General features: G+C 40.8%; 1 protein-coding gene across 5 annotated transcripts in view; it reads right to left on the minus strand.

The window, feature by feature from the left end:
- Nucleotides 1–230: 230 nt before the first annotated feature.
- CHD9 (chromodomain helicase DNA binding protein 9) overlaps nt 231–25,950 on the minus strand; it is a 174,104-nt gene continuing 148,384 nt past the window's right edge. For 3 of the 5 annotated variants that reach the window (XM_063437575.1, XM_063437574.1, XM_063437578.1), the window contains 17 exons: nt 22,974–23,133; nt 20,822–20,911; nt 20,135–20,238; nt 18,690–18,807; nt 18,525–18,582; nt 16,476–16,518; nt 14,890–15,109; nt 12,341–12,543; nt 11,077–11,967; nt 8,927–9,087; nt 8,272–8,547; nt 5,854–6,022; nt 4,361–4,503; nt 3,757–3,981; nt 2,564–2,692; nt 2,255–2,359; nt 231–1,527 (listed from right to left, as the gene is read on the minus strand). In XM_063437575.1, coding sequence (XP_063293645.1) covers nt 658–1,527; nt 2,255–2,359; nt 2,564–2,692; nt 3,757–3,981; nt 4,361–4,503; nt 5,854–6,022; nt 8,272–8,547; nt 8,927–9,087; nt 11,077–11,967; nt 12,341–12,543; nt 14,890–15,109; nt 16,476–16,518; nt 18,525–18,582; nt 18,690–18,807; nt 20,135–20,238; nt 20,822–20,911; nt 22,974–23,133 — 3,965 coding nt within the window. In that variant the 3' untranslated portion in view covers nt 231–657. The remainder of the gene's footprint in view (nt 1,528–2,254; nt 2,360–2,563; nt 2,693–3,756; nt 3,982–4,360; nt 4,504–5,853; nt 6,023–8,271; nt 8,548–8,926; nt 9,088–11,076; nt 11,968–12,340; nt 12,544–14,889; nt 15,110–16,475; nt 16,519–18,524; nt 18,583–18,689; nt 18,808–20,134; nt 20,239–20,821; nt 20,912–22,973; nt 23,134–25,950) is intronic. The other 2 variants (XM_063437577.1, XM_063437576.1) reach the window with 1 other exon arrangement.

A 25,950-nucleotide genomic window follows, 5' to 3' on the forward strand; every position in this document is an offset into this window, starting at 1 on the left:
TTCACAATTCGCTTTTTTAGTGAATAAACCTCTTGGGTTCTTACCTATATCACCCTTTTGAGCACCCATTCTAAAAGCATCTGCAGGAAAAAGTTCAAGATAAACAGGGCCGCTAACATTCCACTAACATTCGTAAACTGTCCCAAATTATTGCTGAGTTCTGTAACTGATACGCGTAAATTGTAAAAACTAAGGAAGGAAGAAATGAAAAACACAATATACTAAGAAGATTCTGTGTTTCACTGCAAATATATTATTTATATACAGCTCTTTTAGAGCAAAAAACTTTTCCCTTTTTTTTTTTCCTTTGCTTTTTTAAAATTTTTTTTTTACGTTTTGATTTGTATTTTTTTTTCCATAAAATTACCCCAGACCCATCCCTCAAACAAAATTATAATGCCTTTTGCTGTAAGTTGCTTACAGCACGGTGTGTATTTTTCGTTTTGATATTACATAGAAGTTCAGAGATTCTGTGAGAATATTACATGCAAAACGTTTTTTAAACGCAGTTTGCATTTTCAGAGCAAATACTGAAATGTCTGTCTGTCAGTAAAATCCTTGATGCACTCAAACACATATATTTACAACTAAAATAACTGTAGGCAGGAGGAGCTTCCAAAATGGGATTTAGTATAATTTAAGTGCAGGGTATGAGAATCAATCTTCTGAAGAGTCCGAATCTTCAGATGAAGTCGAAAAAGCGCTGTTGGATGCTGAAGAAGGGTCCACCTTCTCTGAACCTTCGTCTGTGCTGTTCTCATTCTGGGAACCAATCTCCACTCCAGGATTCTCTTCCTGACTGGGAGCAGAAGGAGGTTCTGTGGTGGTGTCTGCGGGCTGAGCGGTAATAGTTTCATTGCTAGCGTTTTGTACATCATATAACGTAGGCTGGGGCACAGCCGGGATGTGGATATTAAGGCCTGGAGTGAGGAGCATCCCTGGATAGAGTATATTGGGTAACAACAAGGGGTTGATTGCTAAGGAGCTTGCTCTTAGTGTAGTTCCGGTGGATGTGGATGGAGAGCTTGAGTTCTGTCTGGGTTTGTCACCAGGAGGAGACATCGTCCTTTCTTTACACCCATCTGCCTCTTTGCTGTCATTTGAGCAATTCTTCTCTTTCCCATCGGTGTTAGGCTCTGAAGACTTATTTAAAAGACTTCCTAAACCTAGAAGATTGGGCAATCCAGCCATGCCTGAGAGCAGCATGGGGAACATCGCTGCCATGTTTTTTGTATCTCCACCAGATGCAGAGAGGCCGGCAGGTAAGCCTATCAGCCCAGCTGTTAATTGCAGAGATTGCAGGCTCTGAAAGTTCTGCTGCAAGGCTTGGAAACCAGAAAGATCCATACTTGGGATAAGCCCATTAGTCAACAGAGGGTTCACACTCACAGAGTTGACAGAGGACGTGGCGGCAGTTGCTGATGCCTTTGCAATCTCACTTTTTGGCCTCCTTCCTCTCCTGCTTACTTCTTCTCTTACCACAGGTCCAGTTAGGATACGGTCAAACATGCAATCTGGGAGAAATCCCTGCAGAGAAAAAAAAAAAAAAAAAACAGTACATTCTTATTTCATGCATAAATGATGCTATAATAATTATATTTACCTTTCTCTCTATCTATCCATCTTTCCTTAAAGGAACACAGGCCAATCAGCATCTCCTCATACAGATGCACTGAATCAATGCATCTATGGGGAAAGTGGAGACACTGAACATCAGTGCCACACAACCCAGGAAGCACCTCTAGTGGCTGTCTGAGTGACTGCCATTGCAGGTGTCCCTTTCTCTGAAAAGGCAGTGTTTACATTAATATGCCTGCAGGTACCTGGAGTAGACACCAGCACAACTACATTAAGCTGTCATTGTTCTGCTGACTGTAGTGTCCCTTTAAAATAAACAAAACCTCTTCTTTTCGAAGCAATACATCTTCTGTGGCCTTTTTCCAGACACTTTCTTCTTCATGTCTGTAACTAATAATTTCCGATATACAACCAAAAGATAATGTAACAGTAAAGCAGGCATTTTTCTTTCAGTCTTGTCAAAATAAAAAAAATAAAAATAAAAAAAATGATGATGGTGTCAATAGAAACTTGGCAGCATAACCATTACAATGAGATGCTTGTTGCTTAGAGTGACCCGATCAATGAGTGATAGTTCCAAATATATATCTGACTGTACTATGTTAATTCATAATGTCAACAGTTAGACTATTCAGGGATTAGTAAGAACAACAATTTGAGCTTGGGATATACTTACAGACTGCTTTACAACATCTCCCCATTCTGGTGCAACACCGTATTCTGGATTTCCCTTTAAGAACCTGCATAGATCCTTCAGTGGAGGAGCAAACGCACCGCCTACCTAATGTGGGAAATAAATAATAAAGTATATGATCTATGAACAGCAAATCTCCTACATGCCAAATGCTTTGGGACTTCCGAGGTTTGTTTATTTTTAAGAACTATTAAATTAGTGTAACTTTGCAGCCCTGCCACCCTCCAATAAAATAAAACAAAATACTGCATTGGGCTCTAATATACTGATCCCACAGTTAGAGATACTTGCCTTCCTTGCATTCCTCCTGTTGATAAGCTGCACCCTCTCCTCCCCAGTAAGGCTGTTGACATCCAACTTGTTAGGATTCCGGCAACGGTGCCTCTTCTGTTTCGGTCTCCCATCATGGAGGGACATCCTCTGATCAGAGAGAGGCAAAGAAATGGATCACAAACAACATTTATCCAAAGGCTGGTATTTACATATAAAAAGTTCAAAAAGCTCTAAACAAGTGTACACATGGCATCTATCCAAACAATGCAGCCCCATTTCATACTGCTTGATATCACTCCAGTGAATAATAATATTTGCTCGATGCACACCGCATACTTTATATTTTATATTTCCTAAACCTCCACAGAGACATAGTAGGAATATTATCATATAGTTTAGTAATATTATCAACATCGCAGAAATAAAACATCCTGGGATCTAGATGTGATTATTACGTAACTGAATGGCACTCATTATTTTAGACTTTGAAGAATGAGCTGGCCCCCAATAAGAATAAAACCTTTAACTCGAATCGCCTTTTTCTTTTTTTAACAGTTCATTCCATAAGACGGGATGCCCAAGTGTTATTCTGGACCTCAACCAACAACTTTTTCAGTACGTTATTTACATATATTCTACCTAGATAATTACAAGTAGTTATGCCACGGCCCTTTTTTAGTGGGTCCTCCATGTTTGGACATAAAATTGGCCAGGCTCCATGCAAGATCTCTTCGTGTGATTAAAATAGAGGCCACTGCACACTTGAACTTATTTTAACATGTATTAATTTTTGAAGAATTGGTCACTATTAATATTTTAAAATATATTATAAATGGAGAATGAGTAGACAAGTTCATTCCATTTACATAATTTGGGCCCCTGGCTATGGTGCACACAAGTTAGCATTAGATAAAATCTAACATTGTGCTTGTAAACATGATGGTAAAGGTATAGAATGTAATTTCCTGGTCTTTAAATTAATGCCCCTACGTTCCAATTCTCAGCAAGAACCGCTCGTTGCCAGTGACAAAGAGTTCTATAGTAATCATGGAATGACAAGAGTGAGCGCTAGAACCCGCCTTCATGTGGGTCTCTTTAACAGTTATTCCCCCGAGGAGCATAACTATATATACTATTCACAGTTGCATTGGTTCTTCAATGCAACTGTGAATTGCCCTACCATGTGCACAAGTAAGGAGAGCAGCCCTCACCGGGATAAATGCACCCAAGTCCTCCACATAGCCAGGATGCTCTTTCAGCCAGGCCTCCAGATCTTTTCTCTTTGGAGCATCATCTCCAGCCAGTCTTGTGCCATCTTTAAGATTAATCACAGGGACAGGGCTATCTGCATCCTGTGGTCCTTGAGGCTGTGGACATGGGGGACCTTGATGGTAGGAAGCAGACTGAGGCAATGCAGGGTTCACACCTGGACTTATCTGGAAAATAGACCATACACCATGATATATACAGTTACACAAAAGCACAATATTAGCAACAGAAAGACCTATACATTCATGATGCCAATCTATTCCGGCTGCTTGGAAAATCGTGTTACTGTGTTCTGCATATGTAAAGGATTATATGGGTTTTCCAAAAGAAATAGTAGGAGAGGAGGGATTGTCCACTAAATATTGCTCAAATACTGGTCCAAGGCTCACCGATAAAACCTATTCTAATATAATGAAAACGACAAATACCAAAGGAAAAGCACGAGTAACTAGATCTTATTTTTCTAAACCTCCACTGTAAAAAACAAAACAAAAACAAAACAAAAACATCCAATTCATTATTTGCATGTTTTGCAGCAATACTCACATGACTGAGCATTTTATTCCTGTTCATGAACAGAATATCAACACCCTCCACATTCTTTCTCCGGCCTCTCCTCTTCTTAATGACCGGTTGTGTATCTGTTAATACTCCATTAGCACTGGCATTCATTGGCTGACTGGAAATACCTAAAAAAGAAAATATCGATACATTTGGATTAATGATTAAGTGAGTTGACAGCTAGGCTCTGTGAATTCAAAATGTTTTCTAAACATTTCAAATTTAGTGCCACTTCAAATATTTAAAACACCACTATAGTAGTCTGGGTGACAGGTCCATCTAGGGTAACCTGCAGCTGTAAACATAGCAGTTTCAGAGAAACTGCTATGTTTACATTAGGGTTAATCCAGCCTCTAGTGGCTGTCTCATTGACAGCCGCTACTCACTGATTTTCACAGTGAGAAGACACTGCCGTCCAGATGAAAGCATTTAGAAATGCTTTCCTATTGACTGATTGAATGCGCGCACGGCTCTTGCCGTGCATGCGCATTTGGCGGAAGACGTAGGAAGAGGGAGGAGAGGTGCTGAAGAAAGGTAAGTGAATAACCCCTCTTGAGCCTGGCGGGAGGGGAGTCATGAGGGTGGGGGGGGAAACCAAAAACCCTATAGACCCAGGAAAACGAGTTTGTTTTCCTGGCACTATAGTGGTCCTTTAAGTGTACCACAAGTAGTTTAGACAAGAAGGTCTGTTTCAGGCATGTATTAAAACTAAATAGAAGAATTATACCTAATCTAATTAATACTTTAATCTTGTTTTTACTAAAAACATTTATAAGGTTAATGCTCTTTTGATATATATTTTTTTTATATTTCGTTGGAGCACCATATGCTCACTTTTGCACTTTATCAAAGTATTAAAACTGAATCAAAACCAAACGTGTAGATTAATATATATCCTATGCTGAATTTAAAGAAAGCAAGATGGTCGATCAGCTCTGTTTCCTCTTAGAACGGTAAGAAACAAATCTATAAACCTGAATCTATACATCTGTTAATTGAGCTATTGGGGAAAAAAAATGCAAAAAAATTAAAGTAAGTAAAACTATATATATATACACACAAACAAGTAATGAAGAAAAAAAAAATGTATTAAGTGTTGTCAATAAGGATCAACGTTTCGACCTAAAGGTCCTTATCATCCTTACTGGCAACACTCAATACATTTATTTTTTTCTTTGAAAATCCAAAGTGCTCTCATCTTCATTACTTGTTTGCATATATCCAGTGCAGAGAAGCACCTTGGTGGGAGCGATTACAAAAAATAAATGCTTGGATGCTCTTTTCAAAAAACAAGAGAAAAAAACAACAACAACAACAACAAAAAACAGTATTCAAGGGTAGAATTCAATTCTGGAGTCATGATGTATTTTACTTCTCTTTTTGTGACACAACTGGCTATCACTGCGAATCATAATTAACTCTGAAAAAAACTCTGAAGCATCTGCTCCCAAGTACTCCATCATCCCACCAGCCTTTACCTGATGCTGCGGTGGACTTGGGAAAGTTGACCAGGCTTGCTTCAGATGCATTCTGAAGGTCCTGCAGCCGAGCTAAATACTGCTGCTGGCTTAATCTCCCTTCTTCACTGTCCATTGGTCGCTTCTGAGAAAGTCCCTGTTTCTGGAAAGTCAATTTCAAGCCGCCTTCCTAGTAGACAACAAATAACTTTTAGTTAAACAACCCTGCCCCGTGGAAATCCCACATCCATAATACCAGTTAGTGCCATAGATTATCATCATCACACCTGGCCTTAAGCTTAAAGCTTCACAACCCGGACAAAAAGCACAAATAATATAATGTGGACTAAAACAAAATTCCTGATTTGGCATCTTCTGCTTAACTATTTTTCTTTCCTATACTTATTACCCGATATTCTGTTTGTATGAATATGTGTATACCTTATGAAAGTTAAATAATCATATAGATTATTATATAAAATATTAACACAACTGGGTATTAGACACATTGTTGTTAAATATTGTAGAATTTAGGGGCTATTTTTTTTTTTTAAATGCACAAAGAACCTAGGAAAGGTAAATCGACAGTGACACAAAATAGTAAAAATCAACAAGAAGACAAAATATAAATGCAGACACTAGCAGTAACATTGTGGTGTGCTACTGGGCCCTGGCTTCTAGTTTAACCCCTTAAGGACCAAACTTCTGGAATAAAAGGGAATCATGACATGTCACACATGTCATGTGTCCTTAAGGGGTTACATTTTGTGAAAATGATACACTCATTAAGAGTAAAAAACTGGCAATTAGAACACTGCGAGTTCACAGAACCCCACCCCACTACTGACTTTTTGTTTTTAAGGTAGGATCTTGCATGAGAAGGTTTATCTGAACACTGCTTTCCCTATTGACTATTTGCGTTTAACCCCTTAAGGACCAAACTTCTGGAATAAAAGGGAATCATGACATGTCACACGTCATGTGTCCTTAAGGGGTTAAAGATCTGAACCTTGTTACTGTCCAATGACTTAAAGAGACACTCTAACACCTAGAGCAATTTAGCTTTCTTTAAATGCTTTGTGTGTGAAAAGCGTGTCCTCTTTTTCATTTTACAAAAAAGTGAAGATTTCAATAGAAATTGGCACTTTTATAAATTAATCTGGTTACATCCCTAGGCTGTCAATAACACAATGACCTGTTACTTCCTAGTAGTTTAGAATAACTTCATTCAAGAGGCAGCAATTGCTCAGAGCACCTGCCTTGCAAGCACTTCTTATTGAGCTGTACTGGGAAGTCTGTGATTGGACAGCCAGAGCAAGTCTGGGCGGGGTTGGAAGAGGAGGACTTGCAAAGACTGCAGACAAGAGAGTTTCTGCACTCTGTTTTTAGATATAGTGTTCTTTTTATATTTGGGTATTGTAGTGTTCCTTTAATGTTAAAACACGAGGTAATATGGAATATTCAATTCTCCTTCAGACACTATCAGACTTATTTACTTAAGTAAGAATTGCCATAAATCCAAAGTGAATTTCAAATTTAATGGCAAAATAGCTGCTTGAAGCTTAGCCGACGTTTACTTGATTAATTTTTCCTGCTAGGCGATTTTGATCTTAAATTTGAAATTTACTTTGAATTCACAACAATTCTAACTTGATTGACTAACCCTGTATGAGAGATGCAATCAGTCTTAACTACATGCTAAAATGATTATTTGTCTTCATCCTACAGAAAACAATTTATACAATTGAACAAAAATCTATATTTTTTTAAATAAAATGCAATTTTTAGTTTTTGGAGTTCTGATCTGTATCTCTCATGATGCAGGGCAGGACAGTTCTGCAAACAGTACATATAGTTCTATGAGATGGACAGATGTCACAGTGACATCACGCCAAGTAGGAGGTGCCTATATTGATAAATGCATTAAGATGCAGTCAGAAAATTTAGGAAAATAGTATATATTTTGACCATGAATAAAAATCCCTGCAAGGAAGGTATTTTTAAATGTTATATTAAGCTATAAAAATGTTCTCTGCGAAGCACATGGAAATGTAACACATTACCAACTGTAGCAGAGCATGCTAAATAATTCAAAACAGCCAAGTGCACTAAAATATAGAAGAAAAAAACAAAACAAAAACACGGATGATTTAACATTGTCAAGTTTCTTCTTAGGTAAGAAGTGCAAGAAGCAGAACTTTATGAGAAGCACAAAATAACCAGCAGAGGATTCTGGGGGAATAACTGGACGCTTTAATCCAGGTACACATATGAATAGCTAGCAGTTTCAAGCACAACCAGCTGTAAATTTGCCAGATTTGCCCCGAAAAAAATAAGGCAAGGGGTTAAGTAGAAAAAGAGAGCAGGCAGCCAATTGGAAATATGAGCATGCTGCACACTGCATTCAGGTCCCAGGACAAGAAAATAAATAAAACATACGTCATTGATTTTCACTGTAAACTCCTTTTCTGGTACATGCTTCTTCACCTTTGACATCTGTGCCGATAGGTCAAGCTCTTCCTTGACATTGATACATGGAGTGGCCTGTGGGGCTGGCTCGCTGTTGTCGGCGACAGCGGCCCCCGGACTATCGAGAAGCTTGGTGGTATAGAAGGAGGCCACGCTGCTGCCATCGTAGCTCCTTCTAGTCGTAGGCCACTTTCCTTTCAATACTGCCTGGCAAATACTATCCAGCCTATTGATAATCACACGATCCTGCAAGATAGAGAAATTATTACTACTTCCTGGAGAATAGAATTTGGGTGTCACCTTTACAAATCGGGCAAGACACAGGGGAGTGTAATCTATACAGATTTACAGGATTCAGAAACGGATTCTGATAGCTTCACAAGACTCAGAACATGTCAATTAACAACTAAAACTAATGCGGCAGTTTAATGCAGATGTAAAATTAATTCTTGCTATTGGCTCTAATACATCCAAATTAATTAAAGGGGCCCTCTAAAGTTGAAAATATAGGATATTAAATTAAATAGAAAATCAATATCGGTTACCAGATTAAAGCGTAACATTACACTTCCCTTGCAGAGAATATTTTAGTGCTCATTTAACATACAAAGTATTGTATGATCACCTTAGGCCAATGGTTCGCTGCAAACATGAAGCCCCCTTGCATGGGATAGCTGGAATTGTGGATTCCGTTATCCATCTGAAAGCTGTCCTGAGTTTCGTCTTGTATGGTACTTAAAGAAGCCACACTCTCTTCATCGTAAGCTTTCGTATGTGAGGTGTGTTCTGTTGGAGCAGAAGAAAAGGCATTGTAACATACATTATGGAAGTCATTTGTGAAATGCAGTTCTTTATCCGTTAACAGAAAATTAGTTTATTAGAACATAACTTGGTTTACATTAGAATTGTCAATCAATCCAGAACAAGAGGTATCAGTAACAATCTGCATTTTAATACAATGCATATAACCAGTATGGAGAATAGTTTAAAATGGGTTATCCTCACAATTCCCCTAGTAAGGTTAATTTGTACGGTCATTGTCCTGTTTAAAGTAAAATGATCGAATATGATGACACTCCCATTGAATGTCATTGTTCCATCTGAGAGAAAATAACTCTAGAACTCTGGAAATTCTAGGTAACAAGATAGTATGGCTATTTCATGGCTGGACCTCAGAATGAGATCGTTTGGTCATGATAAGCAGTACATACATCCAAATTATTATTCTACTTTGTTAGAAATTGCTTTCCACAACCATTTCATATTTTCAAGTCTTAATAGGGGACATATAATGGCATGTCATCCCATTAACACCACTTTATGACAAAAATGCAAAGATGGCTTCATGTGTGACAAATTACCTTTAATGAGTCTGTCAAAGACGTTAAATTATAAACTGTCCTATGCGAACAATCCCCAAGGAAAACTGACAGTTCACAAGTAAGACCTAGCTTCTCTAAAGATATTGCACAATACCACACCAGCAGCTTAAAAGTAAACCTCAATAGTTCAAAAGTGTACCCTAAAATTTCCAGGCTATCTCTGAGAAGAAATGAGAATCATATTGAGGCTTCATTGCTCAGTCATGAATCAGTATGAATTGTTTGTTGTATCGTGCATTGAGAGCCACTGCATAGTTATTAGATCATGGCAAATTTCCGAATTTGTTTTGGGGCATTATCAATATGGGCCTGGTTTAGGGACGACATGAAGCCCACTTCTGAACAGTTCAAGAAATTGCGGCAGAACGCTGGTTATTACTGGGGAGAAAGAAGGCTTCTACTCTTATGAAGAGATCTTGTTTTCTGCAAGGCCCACTCATTCAGAGACCGTTTAACTTTGGTTTGTTTAATGTGAAATGCATTAATGAGGGGCTACCAGTAATATTAATAATGCCTATTGTGTAGATTTCTAGAAAGCGTATATAATTAAGGGGCGATATGGTCACTCCACGTTTGTAAACACAATACCATTTAAAACAGCATAAAAATAATCACAAAAAAAGTCTGTATTAATCAAAGTACATTTTTAAAAAATGTTAAAACACATGCACTATGAATAAACCATTAAATGTATTAATTCAGTACACATTGGTATGTGAAAGGATTTGTTCCTCTTAGGTTTACAGAACTAAGCCCCCAATTCTTCCCCCCCCCCCCCCATTTAATTAAAACTGCCATGAAACATACTTATCATCCAGTGCTGAGACAGACTACTCACTGCAAAACCATCCCCCTTCTGATACAGCCAGCAATTCTGAGGACTTTTATCCAATCAAATACATCTCACAGAAAAGCATTATACTTTCAGAATTAGCTGTATTCAGTGACTCTAGTGGCGCATTTTTGTTGAAATGTAAACATTACCGTTACTAAAAAATGGCAATGCTTACATTGACCAATAAAATGGACATCATCTAAGTACCAAAACCACTGCTAAGATGTAGAAGTTTTGGTGTTTAGACTCTCTCTTGAATTATAGCTTTTGCAGAGAACCAAGACAAATGTGGTATGATGGCAACTATGGTGAGATAAATACGAGAAACATGGGATAAATTAGTTTTGACAGAAGAAGAGTGCATTCTGAAAAATCTGTTTTGGTCTCCTTATATGTACTGGGCAAGGGGCTAATGTGAATTCATACCACACTAAGCTCTGTAAATAATGGAACATGAAATAAAATATTTAGTCTTTTTGTTTCAATTACGGAGGGTAATTGGTTGTTATTTAATCTAAACTACTTTTGCAGCAGTGCATGAAATGTGATTACACCTACCTCTTTTCTGCTCCTTCCCGTCATCACTGTCACTATCTTCAGATGAAGAAGATGAGGAAGAAGAAGAAGAGGAAGACGAGGATGACGATGATGAACAAGAAGAGGAAGAAGAGGAGGAAGAGCTAGATCCTGAGCGGGAGCAAGAGGAGGATGACGAAGAAGAGGATGAGGAAGATCTAGATGAGCATGACGATCTGTCTGAGTCCGAGTCAGATCCTGAGCTGGATGCTGACCCTCGCTTGCTTATCCTCTGTTTTTTGGAAGTTAGATTAGGGGTGAGAGGTTCAGTCCTTGCTGCCACCATTCGTCTGTCTGTTTCCAACTTTACAGGTGGCTTATGTTCTCCAGTGTGAGTTAATGGGCTGTTAGCAGGACTCATTGGTTCTACTTTCAATTTTGCCTTAGCCTGCTCCAAAAGTAGAGAGTCTTCCTCTGGCAAATGGACATCATCAATTACAGTTTCATTTCTTACTTTGAACTCCTCGCATGGGATCCCTTTAAAATCCTGTACCCTTGGTTGTGGATTGTGAGGCGATGCAGACATTGCTATCTGGTTTGGTGTAGCTGTAACAGAAGTAGAAGAGCTTCCTTTGCTCTGGTTGTAGTTCTTCTGAGAAGCCATAAAGGACAGCTCTGGGTCCCGCATAATATGGTAGTCTGTCCTGCTCACACCATGCTTAGCAGCTCCAATAAGCAAATCCCTGTCATGATTGCCACACTCCCACCACACCGGCAGATCTGGGTTTGGGTGGCAGAGCTTCAGGCGCTCAAAGAGTTGTGGGTGACGTAGCGCCTGTTCCCGTACTTTCCTCAGGAGTTCAATTCGGTATAATGTTCGAGAGGCTCTTTCTTCTGTAATTGGTTGAATGGAGATGGTCGGATCAATGTACTCTGATAGATAAAACAAAGATTGATATTAGTTAGGTCATTGCACAGAACACTATTAGTGCATGAAAAATATAGAATACAGGCACACCTCTCTTACCAACTGAGTTCCCTTTTTCTGACGTTAAGAGAATTGGTCAGTAAGCAAGGATGCATCAGACCGGCGCGAGAAACAAGTTTTGCATGCACTAGAGCAGGCATAATTTTCAGGAAATTCACGAGACTAAGATTCGGGGGATTCCCCATGCTAGAGAGCTGGTAGTATGTCCGAGCAGTCGACAAACAGGTAAGTCGTTAAGTGAGGACTACCTGTATAAAGCAATACTTCTAATCGAACACATGACCATCTACATAGCACTAAAAACTCAATGTTACATACCTTCTTTAGTGGGCAGCCGACACACCCTCCGACACATAGCCATGAAGGTATAAAGATACTTTTCCAAACTCTCATCTGTTTTCTTGTGCAATCTGGCCAAAGCTCTGAATTTGGTCCAGTCAAACTGCCCTCTTCCTGGATCAAATACCACTCCAAACGTGGAGACCACTCGATAAAAGTCAGCCTCTTCTCTACGCGTCCACCTGAAATGAAAGGAACATTTCTGAATTTCAATAGTGAGGTAAATGATTTGAAATCGATGCTTTCACAAATTCCCTACATACCGATTTATTTTTAGTTATTGGAATATGTGGGTCATTTTGAAATAAAGTCAAAAAGACTCAACTTGACCTTGGTAATCCTATGTTTTTGCACAGTAAAGAACCATATGGAAATGGAATGAGGAGATGAGTTTTGTACAATCAGTGACATACTGCACTTCTTCAGTTATATCAATGTTAAAATGTAACACTGCAAATTGACATCCATGAAACATAAAGCAAGACCCTTATTTGGCAATGAACCACAAAAGGCATATGTACTCTATGTGATAGTTGGCTGTATGGGGAAAAAAAGAAAAGCGATTTGTTTAAAGTGGAGACTGATGGCCATGGGAAGAGAATGGAGAGGACTTCTACAAATAATAGTTTTTATTTTAACTACATGATATATAACAGCAACGAACGCATGTTATGTCGAAAACCAATAAAGCAGAACCAACTAGCAAAAATCCTCCATGTTTTTTTCCCATAAATTAATTCTACATTTTTTGTATAAGTGAGAAAAAAATGAAATACATAAATATACAGCTAATCCAGAATTACTTTTTCATATGCAGCACTGAACTTAGAATGATCATCAGCTGACCGAGTACCCCCTACACACTCACCTCTACACCAGCCTAACTCAAACTCCTCAATCTTAGGTGTAAGAGATTTGTGAAATGAATGACTTCACAGAAAATCGGCTAGCTGAATAACGAACCAATGTGCTTAAGTTATCTGGAATTAAAACTCCGAGTCCCAATACAAGAGCTCCTTGTCTAGATAGATGCTGCAGCTAAGAACTGACACGACTAATGGAGGGTCCTGTTTAGCCCACTGTTGGTGAACAATAGGCATGTGCATGGGAAAAAATTTTGGTTCGGCAATTCGGAACTTCGGCAACTTCTCTTTCAGCCTTTTGGTAGATAACTCCCTAGTACCGTGGGAATTAGGGAGTTATCTACCAAAAGGCTGAAAGACCGTATTAGTAAATTATACCCCTACTCGCTATACCGCGAGTAGGGGCATGTCTAGTAAACAGTGACCAAAAGGGTCCCCTCGCGACGCACGAGTGTGGGCTTTTAAACTAAAGGGGGACCTATTGCGCCACGCCCCCCGGCCCCCACCCCTGAGCAGTGGGTGGGGGCCCTAAAGTAAAATAATTGGGGGGGGGGCGCGACACACACCTACTGTCCTCCCCCCGGCCCCCACCGCTGAGTGGTGGGTGGGGGCCCTAAATTAGAATGAGGGGGGCCCTAAATACTAATTGGGGGGGGGGGGTGGGGAGACGGGGGAAGACGACGACAATAGGTCGTCCCCCCCTTATTCTAATTTAGGGCCCCCACCCACCGCTCATGGGTGGGGGCTGGGGGGAGGACAATAGGTCCCCCCCCTTATTTTACTTTAGGGCCCCTTCCCGCCGTTCAGGGGTGGGGGGGCAATAGGTCCTCCCTTCAGGTTAGAAGCCCCCACTCGCTCGGGAGGGGGGGACGTGTTTTTTTTTTTTGTGAGCAGCCATAGGCTCACTGTTTAATAGACATGCCCCTACTCGCGGTATAGCGAGTAGGGGCATAATTTACTAATACTAAGTAATCTTTACTTAGTAGTAGTAAATTTGGCTGAAAAACCAATTTAGGTCTATCAGCCTTTTAGCAGATAGCTCCCTAATACCGTGGGAATTAGGGAGTTATCTACTTATTCATTCCTGTCATTACATTGACTGGCCAAGTAACTTACATTTTATGTGAATGTATGTTACTTGACTGTTGTAAGTGTTGCAAATGCTTACAGCTGAATCCTGGCTATGTTTGTATACTTTTTATTTAAACTTGTATACAGTGTAACATTCTTCTTCTTCCACTGGGTAATTATATTAGTACTTAGGCAATACTGTGCTTCGACAGTATTCGGAAGTACCCAAATGTCCGAATTCATATTCAGACCTAAACGAATTGCACATGTCTAGTGAAAAATCTCCCATAATGTGACAGAAGAGATATCCTAGACTTGAGTGCAATTTTATCGGTTTTAGATGTTACACTGTAAATTATTTTGTGTTCTCTTTTGATATGCCGAACAGAAGCTGTCCACTCAATGTAAGATTTTAAAAAATACCTTCCATTATTCTTGTACTACCTGACAAGACTCACCATTTATACCTAATGCCAAGTAAATTTTAATATGTAATTACTACTGGTTGTTTTTGAGTATTAAGTTTCAGGGTTGAACTTGATGGACTTTTTTCAACCTAGACAACGATGTATAAAAATTTAGGCAAACACAGACCTCTGCTGTCTCTCAATCTTTGCTGCTATTTTTGGATTCAGTGTAACATCTTCATAAGGTGCCTGTGTCACAGCTGCATGGACTGGAAATATGGGTGGAACTTGCTGGATCTGCCTAAACTTAGTTGTGCGCTGGAATGTGGTTATAAGACGGCGCAGGCGAGTGGTAAGCGCGGACTGCGTCGGCCAGTAGCTTTTGTCTCCTTCCATAATCGGCCCATCTAAGAACATACAGAAAATAAAAAAATTAAGTTATGTAGTTAGTGCAGAAATCCATTAACATAAATGCAGAAAGCACTGACTTTAATCCATTCACCAAACACATTTGCACAATTTCTGCAGATTCGCTCAGCCTGACCAAATTATGACCGTATTTAACTTTAGTAAATATGTGAATTGGCATTGTGGTCCGGATTTGGTAATCTTCCTGATAAAATCCGATCTTTAGTGAATACTCCTGTTAATATAAGCACCTGATTTTGGTATAAGAAATGCACTAAAAAAAAGCTCAGTGTTAGTGTTTGAAATCTTAAAACAAAGAAAGTGGAAATTGGACTAGCTTTGGTTTTGCAAAAAATGAAGTACTCTTGATAAAATGTTAATTTTGAGAAAATCTAGTCTTTTAATTCAAGAATATAAAGTTGTTTTTTTCAACTTGTTATATGCAAATGTGTATATCTAGAGCCCCCAGTCTAGATACAGTTGAACTCCCATTTCATGGTAACAAATTACACCATTTATTGTCAATAATTAGTAGAACACATGAGATAACTGTATATACTATAGCATTTGTCTACATTTTTGCTGTTATTTTAACTGCTAACAATCTTTAATGTGGACATACTCATAGAGCAGCAACAGTACATTAGATTGTAAGCTTTGTTAGTCATTTACTGATATGTATTATTATTTTATTATTTATATAGCGCCATCAGATTCCGTAGCGCTGTACAAAGGGATTGTTTTCAATCAGTCAAAATCACAGCAAAATAGGTTTGTGCTTTGTAAACGATAGAATAAGGTTTTAACATTTTGTGAGCAAAAAACCCCAATGCACAACACTAAAAATACAGAGTGATTTAGCATACGTATGGACAATTAAGCAAATCTGTAATTTCCTTTAGTGTTTCAGACACATGCAAACAGCACAGCCACTATTAACATGCTTCCTGCTGCTATAGTAACAAACCGCGTAAAAACTGAAGAAATCTCTTTCTATCACATGAATATGTCAGGCCCATGAAAACAAGAATGGGGCATATTCTGGCGTTAATAAAAATACGTATTTCTAGGAATAGTATCAGAATGTAAAGCGAACAGCCATAACTGGTATAGTAATGCCGTGGCACACATTTGTTTTGGTTCTAAACATTGAGTCAGGCCTACAAGGTTCTCACCACTGCAAGCATGGAAGGTTTGTGGCACTTCTACGTGAAAATGGCTAGTGGAAATTAATGAACACTAATTCCATACATGGTCACAAATGTATTAATTGTGGTCAATAGAATAAGAAAAGTGTTATTGCATTTATTTTTTATGGCACAGGACAAAGACAATGAGAACTACCAAACAGCAAAACACCCTTACCTCCATCTGCAATTACAAGATCCCCAGGAGAAGAGGCATAATCCTGTGTAGGAGGAAAATGGACTATAAGAAACCATGGTAACCCCTTGATACATAAACCAGAATTAATTTCCTATGGACTAACTTTATAAAACTAAAAGTGACTATCAGTAGTGAAAAGCCCAGACAGAGAATGGGTAATGGGTGGACTGGCGTTGATCTTGTATAAATTGCAACAACCTCTGGTGTCCTTAACCACAAATAAGACACAAAGTTAAAACAGAAGATAAATGAAATAGAAAAGCGGGTGCAAATGTATCAGTAAAAATAGTGAGTAAAACTAGTTATTAGACATTAGACATTTTCTGTTGATTAATCTGTAAAAAACATAAAAGCTAACATAGCATAATGTTGTTTTAAAAATTCAGATTTCAAATCAAAGTAATGGGTCACATTTACAAAACCCAGAGCCACGTATAGCAGGCTTTATGGCAGTGACTTTATGGCAAGACCCGGAGGCTTATATTGTTTAACCCTTTCTTTACTGTCCACCAATAGCAGCACAGAAAAACACACAAGTTGAAAAAGGAAATCAATACAAAGTGACCCACCCAATTCTCATTCAGATCCCAGTAAAAATTAAGCACCACCCCCATCACTTTCTCTTTGCTGCTCCACAGTCAAGATAAGTACCTCATTGCAATACTGTGCCCTGGATGGTTTTATTTGTATTTATGGGCATCTAATAGTCTGAATATTATTCCCATTGCCTTCCCTGGCTCACTGGGTGCCCAGTAGCTCTATTGGGGACTCTCTCCCGTCCTTCCTCTTTCTTTGGGCTTGACCTTTCCCACTACCCGACGCTTGCTTCCTTTTACCCCTTTAGAACTCAGACCGCTCTAGCGGCGGCTCTTGATTGGTGTGCCGTTCCATGCGGTCTTTCCTCTCTTCGATAGAGTGCATTCGTATTGGGAATCTGGGACCTTTTCAGCTTCTGAATTTTGCCACAATTCACACAAATCTCACAAGAGTTACACTTGTGGCACTCTCTGTTTTCCCCTGCACTCTCGGATCCTTGCCTCGTGCCGGTTGTTGCATCCTGCTCTCTGCAAATAGCTTTTTGTCCCCTGGTGAACTCCCCTTGTGTTTTTTTCCCCACCGTTCTCTTTTCCCTTTTCTGTAGCTGGACTAGCTTGGGTGATGAACCCTTTCTAGTCCTTATGGGAGTGTGGTTGGTTTCCCCTCTTGTTGCTTTGTAGGTTTTGCTTTACATTTATCTTGATGCTCTGCACTGATCTCCCAGTACCTCACATTGTATCTGACACTAGTTTATTCAGTTTTTTTTTCCTGTACTCTACTATCTCCAGGATTAAGATTCCCGGTTTCGCCCCTTCCATCATGGAGTTGGACACCCATCAGTCTACTTATGGGGACTCTCCAATCGGTTCACTGTCCCTCCCTAATGTTTGTGTGCCTGTCGCCCTACCAAGGGAGCATCCTTTAAGGGCATTGCAGAAGTATGTTATAGACGCCATTATAGCTGCCATGGGTTCAATGTCCTCGGCCCAGTCTCAGATGATTTCTGAAGGCCATAGTGCATGTCCGCCAAGTGCCATGCACCTCCCGTAAGGATATAGCTCAGACAGTAGAAGTTTCTAAGAAGGCATCTTCCGAGATTAAACACATATCCCATGTAATAGAAACTGTCAAAAAACAAACAAACTCCTTTGGGACCAAGGGTATCTACCACTTTGCCCAATATTTTTTACACTCTGTATGTCTCTACTCTACAACCTACCCACCATCATTGATAATGATCTTTGTATAAATGAGCAGTGTATAGAATATGTTACATGTGAATCGTTTGGTGGCTTGCGGTGCTTAAACAGCTGATGTTATGCACTGTGCTTTACATACATCTATGGTTTCCACAAAGAGTGATCTACATTAAAATGTGCCAATATCAAAACGTAATATATGCCTAAAGGGCAAAGTGTTTTATAGAGGTGCATCTCTCGTAATTTTTTTTTTTTTTTTACTGTTTTATATTTCAATGAAAACCGTGTTTACCTCCATATCATCCTTAAACAAAGCAGGAGCTGGTTTATATTCTGGATCTTCAACATCACTGATACACAAAAAAACAAAACAAAAAAAACACAATTAGTATCAAATGCTTTTCCATAATTACCACCGATGAAGACAAAGTTGAAGCTTCACTAGCATACAACATACCCATCTATATAATCATTAGCCCTCTGTTCTGCCGCCACAGCCTTCTCATCTGGTTTGCCCACTCGTTCTAGGAAGCACAGGACTGGATCTGCCCGGATAGTGTTGTACTTCTCATAGCCTGACAAAGAAAACGGATTTATTAAGATGAAATATCATCTACACCACTCGTTTACTATCTTATACTTTATACCGTGTGTTTGCATCATGTACCTGTTGGGACTACTCCTTCTGTATGTCATTTTGCAATGCGTTCCAGCGACCCACATCATTCTGGATGCAAGTGGCTGCAAACCCTCATTATTTTATACTGTTCGGGTTTTCTAGATCAATGATGATCACATATAACTGCAGGTCTATTGGAACAGTGTACAAGAAACGTTTCGACCCAAAGGGTCTTTTATCAAGTTATTTATCAGCTTGATAAATACCCTTTTGGTCAAAACGTTGCTTGTACACGGTTCCAATAAACCTACGTTTATGGTTACATCTTGAATGTCTGGACCATTGTCTACTTTCTAAACTACAGAGCAGGGTTTGAACTACCTCAGGGACTACGTTGTCCCTTGTTCTATTGAGCAGATATAACAGCATCATCTGTGCAACATTGCAGGCTATATAAACCCCTTCTGCATGTTGTACTTTACCTGCCGTGGTTTTACCTGGTGTTGATCTGAAAGTGTACGTCTTATCTTGTGCTTTTTCTTGCTAGTTCCTTGGCCATTCTCCATTCAGTACTCTTTGATTCTGGCTTGTTTTACCGTTTAGGTGCTTTTCTGGAATCCTAGACCCCGTTCTCAGACTTTTTTTTGCCTGTTTCTTACCTAAGTGTTTGCCTGGCCACATTGAAGGACCTATTAATACACGTCTTTCCGTCCTCTATTTCTACCTTAGTTAGTTGTGACCCAAGTTCTACTTGTTGGGCTTGGTAATATCGTGGCAGCTTGCTGGTAGCTCAGAATACCACATCAAGGCGTACTAAATGAAATCCCTAAATTTGTTTCACTTGGTGGATTCAGAAACATCTTTCTACAATCTGCTGCTATACACATTCTAGAGTAGCTTAAATTCTAATATAAATCTGACTTATATTTGAGATCAAACCAAATATGAAAATTACAAGCGTAACAGGTCAGATGATCAACTGACATTAGCTGAACTGGTGCTTTTTCTTTTTCTTTCTTTTAGCACAATGTGTGCAAAAACATTGTACACATTGTGGAGCTTAAGAAATAAAAAAACCTCTGCAATTTACCTTGTCTCGAGACAATAATATCCTTTACTTTATTAACAGCCAGATCAAAGCATCCAATTGGCAACAATAAGATGTATTTGTTATTTAAGAAGTATAAAAAAAAGACACTTACATTTTTATCAATCAACAGTTTTATATTTTTAACGAATTATGACTAATGCATACTTATGTCTATATGATATGTTCTACTTACCGTGCTTAAACACACCAATGAGAAGAGACTTGTCAGCATCAGCATCCCACCAGTTCACAGGTAATTCTGAATGATCAGGCTCGGGGATCCACAGGTCAATCTCACTGGAAGATTGGCCAACATAAATTGTGTCATTCATCATTAGTGACAAAACCTTTTGTGTCACCCATCCTTCAATTGTTCTGTTATATATAACAAAACAAGTTCTGCAAAACATCTCCATTAAAATATTCCCTGTATCAAAGGGATCTTCATTGTAGGCAGTTGCCAAATGAATGGTGAGTGTGCAGAATACCCTAAAATATATTCCTTGGGACATAGCAGATATGTACATGTTCTAATGCATATTATCAAATTTAGCTAGGTTACAATAAAAATAATTTGCACTACATTAAAATAAATTTCTTCATAGTCTGCCCTTATTTGTATTGCTTTAACCCCTTAAGAACACATGACATGTGTGAAATGTCATGATTCCCTTTTATTCCAGAAGTTTGGTCCTTAAGGGGTTAAAGATATGTATCTCAGAATGCAATTGTAAAAAAAACAAAAAACAGCAGCATTAATACAGACTTGTGTGATGTTAGAATAGAATTTAGATGCCAACCAAGTCAGGTCAGGATGTATAACAAGGCTCCAGTGCTTATTAGCTAAAAAAAAAATCCTACATAGATTAATATGATGTACCTTGCGTCAACGCCATCAATGACTTTCTGGTAATGAACGCCAATCACTTCCTGTCTGAGATAGTACAGCATTCGTACTCTGAGTAATACCCTGAAAGAGAATAAAAAAAGAATGATACGCAATCTAATGAGGAGATTAAAGGTATGATGTACACAGCAGTTTGAAAAGGTCAAAAATAAGGGAGAAGGGCTACCAAACTGGTTCATGGATTGCAGGATAAAACTTACCAGGAAAGGTTAAAGGATCTTAACATGTATAGCTTGGAGGAAAGACGAGACAGGGGGGATATGATAGAAACATTTAAATACATAAAGGGAATCAACACAGTAAAGGAGGAGACTATATTTAAAAGAAGAAAAACTACCACAACAAGAGGACATGGTCTTAAATTAGAGGGACAAAGGTTTAAAAATAATATCAGGAAGTATTACTTTGCTGAGAGGGTAGTGGATGCATGGAATAGCCTTCCAGCTGAAGTGGTAGAGGTTAACACAGTAAAGGAGTTTAAGCATGCATGGGATAGGTATAAGGCTATCCTAACTATAAGATAATGCCAGGGACTAATGAAAGTATTTAGAAAATTGGGCAGACTAGATGGGCCGAATGGTTCTTATCTGCCGTCACATTCTATGTTTCTATGGTCAAAAATAAATATATCTGATACACCTTGACATGGCTGACAAGAAGCGACGCACATCAAACATTATGTAGCTCATATGATAGAAACTGGTTTGAGGCGTTCGTTCCTCTATATATATCAACTAAACATGACCATGTTCAGTGTGAGAGGAATTCAGGTTTACATAAGATCAATTATAATATCTGCAACAATGCAGTTAAAAAAATATGATTTAAAAAAAGTCATGTGTCTGGCATCATTCAAACATGTATTCTTTATTGTTTAACCTCATTTCCATTTTCAAGGTCAGACAGATACCTGACAATAAAAAAAAAAACAACAATTATTAAAAAGTTGTCTTGCTGAGAGATTACTCATCATCCAGCTTGTAAACACTGCCAGAAGCCTGCCCTCCCTTCCCCTCGCTCTGTCTGTGAGTGGGCGATTAACATAGAAGAGCTTAGAGTGATGCAGGACAGAATATTTAGCTTGTCTGGTAGTATGAACGCAAACACCTCTATTCAGATCCAATATATGTTCCCTTTATCTATTTTAAAGGGACATTATAGTCGCCAGAACAACTACAGGCTTTCTTCTTGTAAACAATGCCTTTTCAGAGAAAAGGCAGTTTTTACATTACCTCTAGGGACACCTCCAAGTGGCCACTCCTTAGATGGCCACTGGAGGTGCTTCCTGGGGCAGTGATGCCACAAAAGCAACACTGACGTTCAGCGTCCCCAAGCTCTGCACGGAGACGCTGAATTTTCCTCATAGAGATGCATTGATCCAATGCATCTCTATGAGGAGATCCTGATTAGCCAAAACGGCATTTGGCCCCGCCCTCTTGACAATTTTAGCCCTATGGGAAAGCATTCGATTGGTTAAAAATCTTCCATTTTGATGATGTCACAAAGGGGGAAGAGCCAGCGCCAGCCGACCCGCAAGGTGCTGGAAATAAGGCAAGTTTTAAGCCTAAATAGTAGGTTAAACACTATAGGGTCAGAAATAATGTTTGTGTGCCTGACCCTATAGTGTTTCTTTAAGCATTTTGTATATTACGGTTCCTTGTATTCAGACCTTAATCTGTATGTTTTATCTGTTCTGTTCTGCATTGCAAATTATTCTTAAATACTGCTAAAATTCTATTTTAATTAAAAATAAAATAAAAGTCTTGTAGTATAGGAGTTGTTCCAGGTATAAACCTGTTCTACTCACACAATCATTTCCATTATTCATTCTTGGTTGATAAAATGGGTACAACTGAATCAGTTAATGATAACATCTATGACAGGACATACATAAAAACAAGCAAAATGTCAACAATAGCCTATCTTCGGAAATTACTTTATGATCATGTTTTCCTAGTCTGACGCTTTGTACAAAAGGGCAAACGGTTCAGTATGATTTAAAGCATGAGGCTGATGGTGCTTTGCAGTTTATGCTGTGCAATGATCTTTAACAACGAAGAGAATGAAAGAATAATATTCATACATATATGCCCGAAACAGGCTTCAACCTGCAATCCTGGCTTACTTGTTGCAGTGATGCTTTAAGTGCTTTTTGTACCCATCGTCTTGCAGGAGGTGCTCTGGGTTATACTTCCGTAGCCATTCGGCCTTGTGGATATCAAAAGTGCTGGTCTGGGTCTTTATCTTTTTCCCTTTCCTGCCTCGTGGTACAGGTGCTGACAGACCTAACAGGAAAACCGGCCAAATTAACACATCACATAAATATGATTAATTGCCTAGGGCACTTGTTATTAACTTTACTTCCCAGACTGTATGATCGAGATCAGGGTTAGGCAACCTTCGGCACTCCAGATGTTGTGGATTACAGCTCCCAAAAAATGCTCTTACAACAATAATGCTGGCAAAGCATCAGAAAAGACAGGGCCGGCGCCACCTGTGAGGCGACCTAGGCAGCCGCCTAGGGCGCAACTTATCAGGGGGCGCCGGATCCCTGTCCCCCGCTGTGCCTCCTCATGCTGCGCCGCCCCAGGCGGCGCAGCACTGCTGCATGGAGGACGGCCGGGTTTCAGTGACCGGCAGGAGGGAAGCGCAGAGCGCTCCCTCCTGCCGGTCTCTCCATGTAGCGTGGACGGGCGGCGCGGAACCCGGGACAGGAACCTCTGTTTCCTGTACCCGGCCGCCGGCGGACTGAAGGGAAGCGCTCACTGAGTGAGCACTTCCTGTCAGTCCGCCGGCGGCTGGGTACAGGAAACAGAGGTTCCTGTCCCGGGTTCCGCGCCGCCTGGCCACGCTACATGGGCAGGACCATGGGTAAGTACATGGGTCATGGGTAAGGACCACTATGGGATGGGGGGGGGAATAAAGGACCACTATGGGAGGGGGGGGGGGGGAATAAAGGACCACTAGGGGAGGGGGGGGAGGGAAATAACAGACCACTAGGGGAGGGGAATAACGGACCACTAGGGGAGGGGGGGGGGAGTAACGGACCACTAGGAGAGGGAGGGAGGGGATAACGGACCACTGGGGGGGATAAGGACCACTGGGGGTGGGTAAGGACCATGAGGGGGGGAAAGGACCATGAGGGGGGGAAAGGACCATGAGGGGGGGAAAGGACCACTAGGGGGGGAAAGGACCACTAGGGGAGGGAGGATAAGGACCACTGGGGTGGGTAAGGACCACTGGGGGTGGGTAAGGACCAGGGGGGGGGGTAAGGACCATGAGGGGGGGAAAGGACCACTAGGGGAGGGGAGGGAGGATAAGGACCACTAGGGGAGAGGGGGGGTAAGGTCCACTGGGGGGGGGGGGGGGGTAAGGACCACTAGGGGAGGGAGGGAGAGGGGGATAAGGACCACTGGGGGGGGGGGTAAGGACCATGAGGGGGGGAAAGGACCACTAGGGGAGGGGAGGGAGGATAAGGACCACTAGGGGAGGGAGGGAGATGGAGGGATAAGGACCACTGGGGGGGTGGGGGTGGATAAGGACCACTGGGGGGGGGGTAAGGACCATGAGGGGGCGGTAAGGACCACTAGCGGAGGGGAGGGAGGATAAGGACCACTTGGGGAGGGAGGGAGAGGGGGGGATAAGGACCACTAGGGGAGGGAGGGGGGTGGATAAGGACTACTGGGGGTGGGTAAGGACCAGGGGGGTAAGAACCACGGAGGGGGGGGTAAGGACCACTAGGGGAGGGCAGAGTAAGGACCACTAGAGGAGGGGGAGGAAGGACCACTAGGGGAGGGGAGGGAGGGTAAGGACTACTAGGAGAGGGGAGGAGGGAGGAAGGACCACTAGGAGAGGGGGAGGGTAAGGACCACTAGGGGAGGGGTGAGTCAGAACCACTGGGGGAGGGGGGTGAAGGAACACAGGGGGAACGGGGGTGGGAAGGTAAGGACCACTGAGGGAGTAGGAGGGGAGGTCCACTAGGTGTTTGGGAGAGGGAGGACCACTAAAGGGGGGAAGGACTACTAAGGAGAGGGAAGGAGGGTAAGGACCACTAGGGGGGCGGGAGATTACCACTAAGGGGGTGGTGGGAGTAGGGGAAGGTCTACTAAGGGGTTTGGGAGAGGGAGGACCACTAAGGGGGGAGAGGGGAGTGAGAAGATCACCAAGGGGGGACTGCAGAGGGACAGGGGGCCAAGGGAGAGCACTAAGTGACACACACAGAAACATACAATGCATTCCTACTCACACACAATACATCCCTTACGTTCTCTTACATAATTAATGCACCCCTTACAGACACACACTGCATTCAATTACATACACAGAAACAAACCTTGCACCCCTTACACACACACACACACACACAGAAACATACAATGCATTCCTTACACGCAAACACACACTACATCCCATATAAACACACTACATCCCTTAAACAAATTGCACACATAAAAAATCCCCAACTCATGGATGGGCCATGTAGGTGGTTTTATGGGTGGGCATTGTAGGCGTATGCCCCCTGGGGGCCCAGACCTTGAGCTGTGTAAGGGGCCCTAAAAATGGAGCTGCTTCCTGTTCGTTAATTGTTGTGAGCACTGTTAAAAACAGTCTCCAGAGAGCCTCTTCTACACCTGACCTGTGGAGCCAGACTGAGCCCATCATCAGCCTCTTGTCCTCATCTGGTGGTAAGTAGGCAATCCAATATATTATTAGTGGCACTAATCTCTAATTTACCTCACATTAAATGGATACTATAGTCACCAGAAGCACTACAGCATAATGCAGTGGTTCTGGTGTCTATAGCCTGTGCATGTAGGCTTTTTAATGTAAACACACTGTCTTTTCAGATAAAAGACACTTTGTGAAGACTGACGTTGGCCCATATGGCAGAGCATATGGGCGGGGCATTGTGATGTCACATGGTGGGCAGGACATATGGGGGGGGGGGGCGGCAAAATGTTTTTTGCCTAGGGCGGCAAAAATCCTTGCACCGGCCCTGAGAAAAGATGTAGACCAAACATCTGGAGTGCTGAAGATTGCCTACACCTGATATAGATCAATAATTATTACAATTAAAGCTGCATGTTTACTCGACGTGGAGG

Source organism: Pelobates fuscus, chromosome 12 (genome assembly GCF_036172605.1).
Source record: "Pelobates fuscus isolate aPelFus1 chromosome 12, aPelFus1.pri, whole genome shotgun sequence".
NCBI classification, from domain to species: Eukaryota; Metazoa; Chordata; class Amphibia; order Anura; family Pelobatidae; genus Pelobates; species Pelobates fuscus.